This window comes from Bison bison, unplaced genomic scaffold, assembly GCF_000754665.1.
Source record: "Bison bison bison isolate TAMUID 2011002044 unplaced genomic scaffold, Bison_UMD1.0 scf7180017864535, whole genome shotgun sequence".
Classification (NCBI taxonomy): domain Eukaryota; kingdom Metazoa; phylum Chordata; class Mammalia; order Artiodactyla; family Bovidae; genus Bison; species Bison bison.
The window spans coordinates 2,591,223-2,604,449 of NW_011495084.1; the positions used below are offsets into that span (position 1 = coordinate 2,591,223).

A 13,227-nucleotide genomic window follows, 5' to 3' on the forward strand; every position below is an offset into this window, starting at 1 on the left:
TGGGGGCTCCAAAATCACTGCAGATGGTGATTGCAGCCATGAAACTAAAAGACACTTACTCCTTGGAAGGAAAGTTATGACCAACCTAGACAGTATATTAAAAAGCAGAGACATTACTTTGCCAACAAAGGTCCATCCAGTAAAAGCTATGGTTTTTCTAGTAGTCATGTATGGATGTGAGAGTTGGACTATAAAGAAAGCTGAGTGCCGAAGAATTGATGCTTTTGAACTGTGGTGTTGAAGAAGACTCTTGAGAGTCCCTTGGACTGCAAGGAGATCCAACTGGTCCATCCTAAAGGAAATCAGTCCTGAATATTCATTGGAAGGACTGATATTGAAGGTGAAACTCCAATACTTTGGCCACCTGATGTGAAGAACTGACTCATTTGAAGAGACCCTGATGCTGGGAAAGATTGAGGGCGGGAGGAGAAGGGGACGACAGAGGATGAGATGGTTGGTTGGCATCACTGACTCAATGGACTTGAATTTGAGTAAACTCCAGGAGTTGGTGATGGACAGGGAGGCCTGGCGTCCTGCAGTCCATGGGGTCACAAAGAGTCGGACACAACTTAGCAACTGAACTGAACTGAATATGTAAATTATATCATTATTTAGTAACATATTAATATGGCATAGATTACATTATATATCAGAAAATATGATAATAATCAGTATGAATGGAGCTTTGCTTAGTGTATTTAACCTTGAAGAATTATACAGCAGAAACCCTACTGTAATATCCCAGTTGAGAATAAGGAAGATCTGAACTATGGTGGTTTTGATGTATATAGAAAAATGAGAACAAATTAGTGCAGGATAGAGTGTGGATAAGGTTAAATGTATGCATCGAAACCCCGTGAACGCATAGAGCTAAGATAAATTCAAAGACAATCACACTTTCAAGAGAGAATAGTGGTACATTAGGAGAAATAATCTCTCTGGGTTCACTTGTAAAATAATACTAGTAAGCCTGGCATGCTGCAGTCTATGGAGTCGCAAAGAGTCAGACACGACTAAGTGACTGAACTGAACTGAACTTCCAGTATTATTCTGCTGATATATGTGTACCTAGCGTAAAGCCTAGAGATTTAAAGCACTCAATAATATTAGCTATTGCTATTATTAACATAATAGAATAATCTAATATGGAAAATGGCATCTGACTCTAAAATGTTTATTATTTCATTTATTTATAAGTATAATGAAAAGTTAATTAAAAAATCAAAAACTATAGAAATATATAGTACATGTTTGCAAACACCAAAGACAACTAATGGTAACAATTTGGCTAGTTTTTTTTCTAGTCCTATAGTAATACATTATTTTCTTAATTAATTAATTTTTAAAAATTGCATTACTATTATTTGTAGTTGTGCAAAATTGGGAGCACTCTGTACAACCTCTTCCTTTTTCCATAGTAGAATGCTTTGGAGCTTTCAGAACAGAACATATAGTTATCTCATATTCTTTTTAATAAGACTGCTTATTTCACTTCATTAACATGCCACATAGAATCTAAGGGGCACGAGGGAACCTAGGGAGGCCCGTCAGCACACATGGTAACTTTTTGTTAACTAGAACAATGGGTGCCTATCAATGTTTACAGTCCCTTTAGTGCATGTCTTCATTATTAAATCCTAAAATGGTTTAATCCTTGATTCATGCTTGCTGGACACCTGTGGCAGAGAACAATCTATACAAACATTAGCAGAGCCCTTGAAGATTCCAAACCAATTTTTAAAACCTTTAGTGGAGCTCAGAAAAGAGCATGAATGCTGAGTTACAGATTTGGTTTCTTTTTTCACAGGAGTCATGGTTGAAGTCTTGGATGAAGGAGATATGGATGAAGTCTCCGAAGAATAGATTACATAAAGAAAAGTGTTAAAGGGTGCTAACTCTAAAATCATCTGTGAGAATGGGAAATGCATTATTTCTGAAGTTTAAATTGTTAAACCTAGAACAAACAAAAGCCTATAGAAGCTTATTTCATCAGCCTAGCTAATTTTAAAAAAACAAGGGAGTTCGTACCAGACAAGAATTTTAGCATGGTTGTAAATATATACTTGTTTGTATGTGAAGTGTAAATGTATTATTTTGTTAAGAATCTCTTGGCAAACCTATAATTAGGGACACTGATCTCCCACTTGCTTAAGTATTTAAAAGTACGAAGATTTTGCTAAATTGTTTAGTAATAATAATACCTGTATTTACATTCCTGGAACAGACTTCTGAAAAAAGGTAGCCTTGTAAATAATTATCAGAGAAAAGGAGAGAGACAGAGCGAGATGGGGCTATTTTAGTGGCCTGAATACATTTAATTTGAGATCCATCTATCTATCTATCACTCATCTATATCTTATCCAATGACCCAAGTTCACTGGTAGACAAACAAGGAAATAAAATATTCTAAAGGAAAAACAACTCTGTAAATCTCATGGATGATTATGATTATAAAATACTTTCTTAACGTCATGAATGAGAGCAAAAGAGTGGATTCAATGATGCCACTAAACATGGGCACAATGCTTCATTTGTAACAATTTCCTAATTTAAGAGATATTTGACATGTGTTCCAGTTTTGGAGCTGTGTTTTACTTCTTAAAAGGACTGGCATTCTGACTGCAGTCTTTCTAAATCCCCATCTCAGTAGCTCTCATATCACTAGCTCTTGATAATTTTCCTTTCCTCTCTTAGTGACAGATCTGAATCACCAGAAATCAGAAAACATAATTCTGGCAGCTAGTTTGAACAGGCCTTGTTCAGTGGCATATACAGAATGTAATTTATTTTTTGTGACAGTTTTAATAAATGTGACGTGAAACAAAAGGGATATAATGTTATCGATATTGCACCTCGAAAGAGGAGAAAGTTTGGTATGTTACCTCCTGATTAGCAGCAGCTAGTTCTTCTTCCAGTGCAGAGACTCTTTCTAAAGAAACCCTCAGTCGCTCCCTTACCTAGAAGAAAAACCAAAATATGTGCAGTAATGTACATCCCATACATATTGAACTGTGCTGAATCCATTAATATTACCAGAGACAGTCACATTTGGCAAACTATTAAACTATTTATATCCCTAAGTGCTCAGGAATACTATGACTATGTTGTCACTTTACAATATGACTGTAACAAGGGATTTTTCTTGCAAACAAGTCCTTCTAGTGTTTCAGTTAAGATCAACTCCTCTTGTACTGAATTCTGATACAAAGTGGAGGCAAAGTTCAAAAGTTTATTATGAATTCATCTGAAAAACAGTCACTGATTAAGCATAAGATAAAGGCAAAAAACTTTTACTGCTTTAAAAAATAAGTCTTTTCCTTTGATGTTTAGTACAAAATAATTTGTCTAAAAGCAAAGGATTCTTAGAACCTGAAAATTGTTGCCCATTGCTCACAAAATTAATTTTGTATTAGTTAGAGGTCTACATGGTAATTGAGGGATTGGAAAGTATGTAATTACTCTGGAATTCCTAACTACTTTTCAGATACCAAAGGTTAAACCATTATATTTTACAGAACCAAAGAATGCACATTCAGTTTGAAAGTAATGATTTCCAAATGTTTCATATACAAATGAAACTCAGAGAAAAGTTTCTTTGATCTTTGTTTTCTTAGAACTTCTAAAATTGTTTTAGTTATCTTATGTTCAGATTTACAGATATGCTTCATATTAAATGCATCAAAAGTAGAAAAGCTGAGAAAGAAGTTTGGCTAAACTAAAATAAATGACTACAGCAGTTTAATTTTCCTTAAAAACATCAACAAAATTTATAGACTTAATTTAAAATAGAATTCATGGTGAGTTTTAGATTATTTATGATTAACATTGATTTTCCATGGGAATATAACAGTAAGCATTTTAATATGTAATTATATAAATAAATTACATAATAAAATTCAATTTTATTAATTTATTAATGGTATAGTTTAATTCTTTTTCTTTTTTAAAGTAAGATTTAACTGGGGATATAAGTTAAATACACAGAATATCTAGAAACCTATATACATAATAATTTTAAAATTGAAGTACATTTTCTAGTTAGCAGACATAAAAAAAACAAGTGATAGCTTATGAATCTAGACTCTGATTAGATTTTTTAAAAAATCTCAATTATTTTAATACAGCATAATGAAACTGAAATTATTCAGGTGACTGGGTATACTTAACTCTTGAAATACATCTTAAATAAGAAAGAATTAATGCCTGAGTGGAGTTTTAATATGAATTTCATTGATATTTTCATTATATTTCATTATGTTTAAAATCTGAAAATTAATAATACATGCATAAATGGATATTTGATATCAAATGTAATTACACAAGATCCTTCATGATATTTAAGTATGCCAGATTGGCTGCCAGGTACCAATGCTGTTAGACAAATATCCAACTGTTCATAAAAATGCATGAAACTTATGTTGATTAATAACTGAACAAGAGTGACTTAGAAGGAAATCTTTGATGATTTGACTTGGGAAATACTTTTTTCTATGAGTGCTTGGAAAGATGCAAACAAAACAAATATTCCATAGGCATGAAAATGAGGAGGACTGCTGATACCCTGAATGCAGATATCAACAGAAACCTCAGTAGAAGTTCTTGATATTTAACAGAGATGATTGTAAAGTTTTATGCACCATTTCCTAAAATACTAGATATAAAATATTCTGATATTCTGATAAAAATCTAAGAATTTGGGTTGATGAGAAGAGCAATATGAAATAGTCAAAATGTAAATTAATCTCAACATATGCAACACTAATCAGATCACATTTAGACTGAAATAAAGAGGTTAGAGTACTATGTTTAAAAGACATACATTTTTCATTTCCTCTAGCCCACAAAATTGGTACACATATTGGAGAACTACGTCAAAATCACTGCTGGTCTTAGCTAATTGGTGTGTATTCTACCCTACAGCTCAGTGAATATATAAATGAGGACATTAATAATGAAGACTGCCAGTCATTGCAATTGTCCAGAGCTATGCTCAGTCTTTGTATTTTATTTAGCTCTTCTTGTGTTCTAAGCCTTCTGTGGCAAAGTTTTTCATTACATCTTCTTCTGATCTTTCATATATGTTTTATGTTAATAACCATAGCACTTAAAATAGAATATTGTAAGTACTTGTTTATATGGGTCTCTCCTCACCTCTCCTGATCACCACAAGAAGCTGTTAGCTATTCTTAGTTAGGAAAATTGTTTATGAAGATGCTTAGGCACACGTCAACCCCTCAATAATTAAATGAAATGCTAATTTAAATAAGCATGTGAATCAACAGTGATACTAATATCTTTACGTAGTTTGTAATTTTTGTCAAGTGCTGAAATTTATCATTAACAATAACATTCATTAACATTTACTGAGCATTTCTCATTTACTAAGTACTGGCTAGGAGCTTTATATGTCAGACAACTCTACTGGGTAGGGTAGAGTTCTCTTCATTCAAAAGAAGAGAAAACAGATTAGAGAACTTAAGACACTTGTCTAATTCAGTCTAACTCCAAAGTTCAAGCTCATAATACTTTTCCTTTAGGCTATTTGTTATTACTTAGTTGACAATCAGTTCAGTTGCCCCTGAACTTAGCAACATCCAGGGTACTTCTGGTGAGTTACTAAACCCTATTACAGTTCCTATGGTCACAGTATGAAATAGCTTATGCTAAGCTCACTGAACTTTAATATGTACTAAATTACTTTTAGATCCTAAGTTGTACAACAACCATTTTCTTCTTAAATGTACTCATATTTGTATGAAGTGCTGTTTTATTTATTGCCTTCTATTCATTTTTTTTTCATAACAGCATCCCTCATTTAAGTGATGTGGGACATCTGGGGAACAGCCAAAACTATTCACTCTCTAGACCCTCACTCAAGTCACTCAAAACTGCTAGATTTTCTCTGAATAGGCCATGCTCTTTTCAACACTCTTGGTTAGTTCACAAATTGAGCATACTGCTTAGAGTATCTTTACTTCTCTGCCTAACAACCCTTACACATTTTAATACCCAGATCAAATGTCACCCCCTCTGTGAAGACATTCTTGATGTTCTTATTACTTCTTCAAGCACAATTAGTTGCAGCTCTTCCTGTGACTCCATATCACATTGTGTATATCTTTGCGTCACATAGCCTGTTATTGACATGTGAACTCCAGCGCTATGAACTCCTTACTTGTAAAGAAAGTGTGCCAAATATATGCCAAGGAGTCTAACACATAATAGCTATTGTATAAATGTACAGTCTTGCTAATTCTTATTAATGCAGTTTTATACTAAGAAAAGAAATATAATAAGAAAGTAAACATTAAAGATATTAAATTACTGTTTTATATTAGTTGATATTATATAGATAGGGATTTTTATATAATATCCATTTGTGTTTTATTCAAAATTATTTATAAACTAATTGCCTCTTATACTAAAATTAAAAATAAGATACAGTTTCTTATTAATAATCTTGAAGACAGAATTGTAGTTATCCTTATACATGCACAAAATCCCCTGCTCTAAGAACATCTGAAAGACTGATGATAAAAATATGTATGGATATAAATATTAAATAGAGCAAAAGTATCTGTATGCTCAAAATCTATATATAACTGAGTAATAATCCCTAGTTTGGATTTTAGTGCTCAGAACTTGTCAGATAATTTACAATGAAGTGCCCCAATTCCCACTGTAGAAAATCCTAAAGCCTTATTAATTTTAAAATTTTAATCTTTGAAATTTAACAAAATTGAAATCATGTCATAAGCCTTACTAATCTCCAAAGAATATTATCATCATATTGGCTTATTAATGTCCATAGAACTTATTTGAGTAACAGTTAAGAGAACTTACAGTTACTTTAAAAAAGACCTAAAGCAGATTTTGCTACTAATGCCTTATGCTGCCCCATGTGGAGACTCTTTAAAATGTGTGTTCAGTACTAAGCTATTAGAAATTCCCCAAATAAAACCCTAAACTTCTAATATGAATCTCTAAAGGTTAAAGTACATCCAATTTACATCTCAAGATGCTTTACTGTCAGCTAGGAGTCTTCTATATGGCGACACACTTCAGAGAGGCAGGGGGGAGAGAGACTGCAGGGTGGGGAGAGAATAGAGAGAAAGGGAGAAAGAAAGAAAGGCTAAATGACAGTATTAAATTTCAAATGGCCCTCTAGACTAGGACTATAGCGTGCCATAATAGGAGTCTTAATAAGCCATAGATTCAGTGGGATTAAACAAAAGAATGTGGTTATGAATATTAATAATATACATGAAATAGTCCAGTTGCATTTTTTGAGTGATTTTTTCCTGTAACTCAAATATGTTCCTCTGAACTGCCTGACTACAGCAATCAGCTGAGTCGTGGATGAAGACAAGGAGCTTGACGATGATGACAAAAGCAGAGTTAAGCTTGAAATCTTTTGGTAATACTATACCTTTTTTCCAGTAGTTTGATTTTTAATTTCAGCTTTATTGAAGTTATAATTGACATATCAAATTGTAATAATCCTTTCCCAGTACTATACCTTTTCATCCAAGGCCTTGTGGTGCTCAAATAAAGATTTCAGCGCCTTGAGAACCTCAACTTCGCTGGACACTCCCGAGGGTGACTGGGCTTGTCGCTTCACCACCTTCATTCTCAGTGACCTCTCGTGTCGTGACACAAGGCACTCCAAATGCTCCAGTAATAGCTATTGGGTTTAACAGAAAATGTAATTGCCTTATGAATACAGGTCACTAATGCACAGAGAGGACTTCTATTTTAGCAGACTGAAGATTTATATATTATCTAATGATAACATCAGATTATCCTACAGGTAGCATCAGTGAAACACAAACCTGAGTTCATAAACCAGGGTTCAAAAATATACTAAAAGTAAATTGCATTTCTATCACATAACAATTTATTAAATTTAAAATATAATGTGAATTATATGCATTCTTTTATAAGATTTAATAATTTCAGTTTAAGTTGAGGAGAACTAGAAAACACCATATGTGAAAATGAAAGTTGCTTAGTCGAGTCCGACTCTTTGCAAACCCACAGACTATACAGTCCATGGAATTCTCCAGGCCAGAATACTGGAATGGGTAGCCTTTCCCTTCTCCAGGGGATCTTCCCAACCTAGGGATTGAACCCAGATCTCCTGCTTTGAAGGTGGATTCTTTACCAGCTGAGCCACAGGGGAAGATCCAATAAATAGGGTAACTATTGAAAAATGTTATACAATGATGACTTTGTTAGAAAATAGAATTCAAAGTCAAAATTAATTTCACATATATCTGATAATTTAAATTTTTTAGTTGAAGGAAATGAGCATAAACTTCAAGTTGCTTTAAACTTGATTATAATGACAATCACATGTTGCTATAGTAATTAATGTGGTAACACTAATGATTTTATTCACAATTAAATTCCTGGATTACATAACAGAAAAATATATGCAGCCAACGAGAATATAGTAATTGAGACCAGCAGTAGTCATTTTGGGGAAAGAGATTAAGGACATAATTATTAAACTGTCTGCTCTGGAATGTACATTCACTCAGAGTAGTCTTTGGTGCCATGACAGAGCTTAGGGGCAAGTCCAGTGAACAATGTTTCATTCTGTCATAGACTTTATGCTCTGACTTTTCCCAAATAAATTTTGCTTTTAAATGTTTTGTGAATTGGAGTTTCACCTTTATTTTATAACGCAGTTCTGCAACTAAAAGTAAAGATATATGAAAAAAAGAAAAAGCTGTTATCAGTTATTAAAATTTTGCTAGTGAAGAACTGTGGTGTTGGAGAAGACTCAAGAGTCCCTTGAACTGTAAGGAGATCCACCCAGTCCATCCTAAAGGAAATCAGTCCTGAATATTCATTGGAAGGACTGATGCTGAAGCTGAAACTCCAATACTTTGTCCACCTGATGGGAAAAACAGACTCATTGGAAAAGACCCTGATGCTGGGAAAGATTGAAGGCAGGAGGAGAAGGGGACGACAGAGGATGAGATGGTTGAATGGCATCGCCGACTCAATGGGCATGATTTTGAGTAAACTCCGGGGGTTGGTGATGGAGAGGGAGGCCTGGCGTGCTGCAGTCCATGGGGTCACTAAAAGTCAGACACAACTGAGTGACTGAACTGAACTGAACAACATATGACTAGTAAGGGGAAAAGATTTTCAGAAGGCTAGTGAAAGCATAGGCTAACAAATGGTGTCTAGGCAAAACAAGCAGGATTACTGAAACAATATAGGAAAAGGCAGATATAAGATACTGAGTTGGAAAGATGTAAAGAAAAACTATTATCTTTCAAGAGTTTTCCTAAAGCTCATACTATAGTGAGAAATTTAGTTTTCCCACAAAACTACTATTAATTTCAGTGTCACATATTAGTGTCATATTTCTCAGTTCTTAATAAGTTATTTTTTCTGTATTCACTGTCATTAATTATGGTTCAGTAGGTCAGAAAACTTTGCCTATTATTAACACAAAAAAACACAAATATCTGAGATACTAAATGTATATAGATCAGTCAGTAGGAATCATATTTAAGCATCAAAATAATATTTAAAGTTCTTCAGTATAAAGATGATATAATCATTATTTTCAAAGAGCTTTTATTTACCAACCTCTTATTATAATCATGGTATTCTACTCCCCTGAATTATATAGATTCTATAGACACATCTATAGATGTGTGCATTGCTTAAATCCAAGCTGTTTCACATAAGTTATAGAGCTCTGCCTATTTCTCCAACTTTATCTAATATTAGTTTTCCCTTCTCGGCATTTGTCTATATCTAATTCACCATTTATTGTACACATTCACCTTGTTTAAGTCTGTCTCTCAAAAAACAATGTAAGGTCCATGAGGAAAGAAAGTATTTTTATTTATTAATATTTTCCCTATTTTGTCCATTGCCATATCTCTTAGTGCCTAGAAGACTGGCACATAATAGATGTGTACAAATTTTTGTTAAATGAATAAATGAACCCTGATTAAAACAGGAGTTTGTAAGAGCTCTGTCTATAAGTAAGAACTCCTCAGACAAATGGGAATCTGGGATATCTGACCCAGATAGATTTGAAAAATCAATAATTAAATTAACATCAAAAGAAGGAACAGTATCTTCTATGATTCATGGATAGTTAAATGACCACCTGAGTTATTCTGAAATGAGGTGTCTCTGAAAGTAAGGCTTTGATGGACTGAGTCATAGGGACAATAGACCATTTTGAAGGGTAGGAGGAATACAAGGACAATGAGGTGAGCTGGCTGCTTTGAACTGCATTGAAGAGTTAAAAGAAATAAAATGACTAGCGTAAGGTTTTAAGATTTAGGTCAAAGCTCAGAGAACCCAGAAGCTGCTGCGGCTGCTCAGAAGAGCCTCTTATTGAGGTCCCAAGACAAAACAGAAAAAAAGAGAAAGAGCCTGATCTAGGAGAGGTCACTGAATTACAATGTATGATGAATTCAGAGCCTTACCAGATATCTTATTCGGAAAACTTGGAACTACTTTGAAAATAAAAAGGCACCCCCAAGAATTAGAAAAAGTAAATTTAGAAAATACTCTTATCCCCCAAACTCCAGTGAGCTGCCACACTTTACTGATAAGTTACATCTCATTTGTCTTGGTGACCACGCATGACTTCACTTAGAGCAGTTACCTTGCAAAACAAAGCCTATGTTCCCTCCTCTTGAATCTGTGGAGGCCTTTGACTGTTCTGACCAACCTGCGTTGTACAGTGAAAGTTACAATTTGTGACTTTTGAGTCTAGGTCCTAAGAGGCAATGCAGTTTCCAGCTAGCTCACTGGAACACTTGCTCTTAGGTCCTGGAGCCACTGCATAAAAACTCACTACGCTGAGACCACTGTGCCATAGAGCTCATATGGAGGTTCTTACATGTAAAGTCCCAATTAAACCTGTCTGTCTTTCAGTCATTCCAGCCTAGGTGCCAGACACAAGAGCAAAGAAGTCATCTCACAAGTAGACCTTTCAATCCCCAGATATTTGAGTCACCACCTGAAGACCATAGGCTAAAGTTGGCCCATACCATCTTATGGTAAAGGATAATTTTCAGAAATCTTGTGAGCTTGTGGTTAAACACAGTTAGGTAAAGCTTAAATTATGTAAGCTTATGACTCAATGGACATGAGTCTGAGCAAACTCCAGGAGATAGTGAAGGACAGGAAGGCCTGGCGTGCTGCAGTTCATGGGGTCGTAAAGAATCAGGCATGACTTAGAGCCTGAACAACAACAAATAATTAAATATTTTTTAAAAATAGTAACCATTCAAAATATATCACTTCCTAATTATCTTACTATATTTTACTATTACCAATGACCACGGCATTGTTTACTTCAATTTATTTGAATAATAGAAATACTATATAATGGTTCACTACTGTGCATTTTTTCCCAACTCTGCATTCGGTGACAGCATGTTGGTAGTTTGAAATCAGCAACAATGGGAGTATTTTCACCATGGAAAATGAGTAACACTATATATTTTTTTCTTTTTCAGATTAAAAAAAATAAATTGTTTACCAGTCACTGCATGTGCGCTCAATCGTGTCCAACTCCTAACAATCCCATGGGCTGTAGCCTGCCAGGCTTCTCTATCCATGGGGTTTCCTACGTATGAATACCGGAGTGGGTTGTCATTTCCTTCTCCAGGGCATCTTTCAGATTCAGGGACTGAAACTGTGTCTCCTGCATCTCTTGCATCAGCTGGCAGATTCTCCACCACTGAGCCACCTGGGAAGCCCACTAGACCTCAAGTCATCCCAGCTGAGAGCCCAAAACTTACGGAGCAGAAAAGGGCTGTCGTACCCGTGCCCTTTCTGAATCTCTGACCCATAGAACTGTGAGTGTAGTAAAATATTGCTTGTGTCATTACATTTTGGGATGGTCTGTTTTGAAGCAATGGATAATCAGGAAATCTTCCCTAAGGAAAAGAGAATGCAAACATTTCTTTGGATATTAGCTCTAAGCTAAAACTACATTTTTGGTGCTCACTGGTGTACAGCTTTTCAATAATCTGGTAGACATAATGATTCATCCTGTGGATAAACTGGCCTATTTATTTGACCACCACAGCATTTTCTCAGTGGGCATAAAATAGTGACCATGGTTTCAGGGATAGGACTTATTCACTGGCCTGACAAAATGGGGTTCTCATCATCAAGGTTGATAGGATACTACTCAAGACCAATAGCCAAGTTATTTGCTGTAGCCATCAACCTTGAACTTCTGAATACAATATAATTGGAAACCAACTATTTATCTTGAAGCAAGCAGATTAAGTCAAATCCTCCCATCAAAAAAGCAGCTGTTTTTTGTTACTGTAATAAACCCTTTTTCTGAATATAGATTTGCCTTCTCTAATGGCTATGCTTCTACCAGTAACACCATCTTATTAGATTTTTGCTAACAATCCTGTTATCATACACAACACTACTTTAACACCACCTCCTTAAAAAAAAACAAAAACAAAAAAAAAACAGTGAAAGAGCTAATGCAATGGCCTGATGCTCTCAGCCCTGGTTTTACCATGCCATCACATCTTCAGAAGCTGCTAATCCTAAAGAATGGTTAAGTCATCCAAGGAAGAAACTATGTTGATTTAAGCTGAGAGACAACACGTTGCTAGGCTGGGATGCTCCCTTTCTGTAAGTATACACTCAGAATTAGTGATGAAAGCAAGGTTCAATTTTTCTCAGGATATGTATGGGTCTATATACATAGGTCCAGGAATCAAGGTTTAGAATTGGAATTTATATTTGTTAATAGGGCTTTGTGACCAGTTGGAGAAAACAAGATCCTTCTACTTTATGGTATCATATACGTAGCATATATTAAATTATTTTCCCATTTTCTTGTTATGTTTTTACTTTTTATTCTATTTTACAATCATCAAAAAAGCAGGAGAGTTCCAGAAAAACATCTATTTCTGCTTTATTGACTATGCCAAAGCCTTTGACTGTGTGGATCATAATAAACTGGAAAATCCTGAAAGAGATGGGAATACCAGACCACCTGACTCACCTCTTGAGAAATCTGTATGCAGGTCAGGAAGCAACAGTTAGACTGGACATGGAACAGCAGACGGGTTCCAAATACGCAAAGGAGTACGTCAAGGCTGTTTATTGTTACCCTGCTTATTTAACTTATATGCAGAGTACATCATGAGAAATGCTGGGCTGGATGAAGCATAAGCTGGAATCAAGATTTCCGGGAGAAAT

The 13,227-nt window shown here is 34.8% G+C and overlaps 1 protein-coding gene across 3 annotated transcripts in view; it reads right to left on the reverse strand.

Annotated features, from left to right (window-relative positions):
* The window catches only part of PPFIA2 (protein tyrosine phosphatase, receptor type, f polypeptide (PTPRF), interacting protein (liprin), alpha 2), a 507,538-nt gene that overhangs the window by 186,004 nt on the left and 308,307 nt on the right, over nucleotides 1-13,227 (reverse strand). For 2 of the 3 annotated variants that reach the window (XM_010832020.1, XM_010832021.1), the window contains 2 exons: nucleotides 7,520-7,684; nucleotides 2,883-2,957 (listed from right to left, as the gene is read on the reverse strand). In XM_010832020.1, the coding sequence (XP_010830322.1) occupies nucleotides 2,883-2,957; nucleotides 7,520-7,684 (240 nt within the window). The remainder of the gene's footprint in view (nucleotides 1-2,882; nucleotides 2,958-7,519; nucleotides 7,685-13,227) is intronic. The other variant, XM_010832022.1, reaches the window with a different exon arrangement.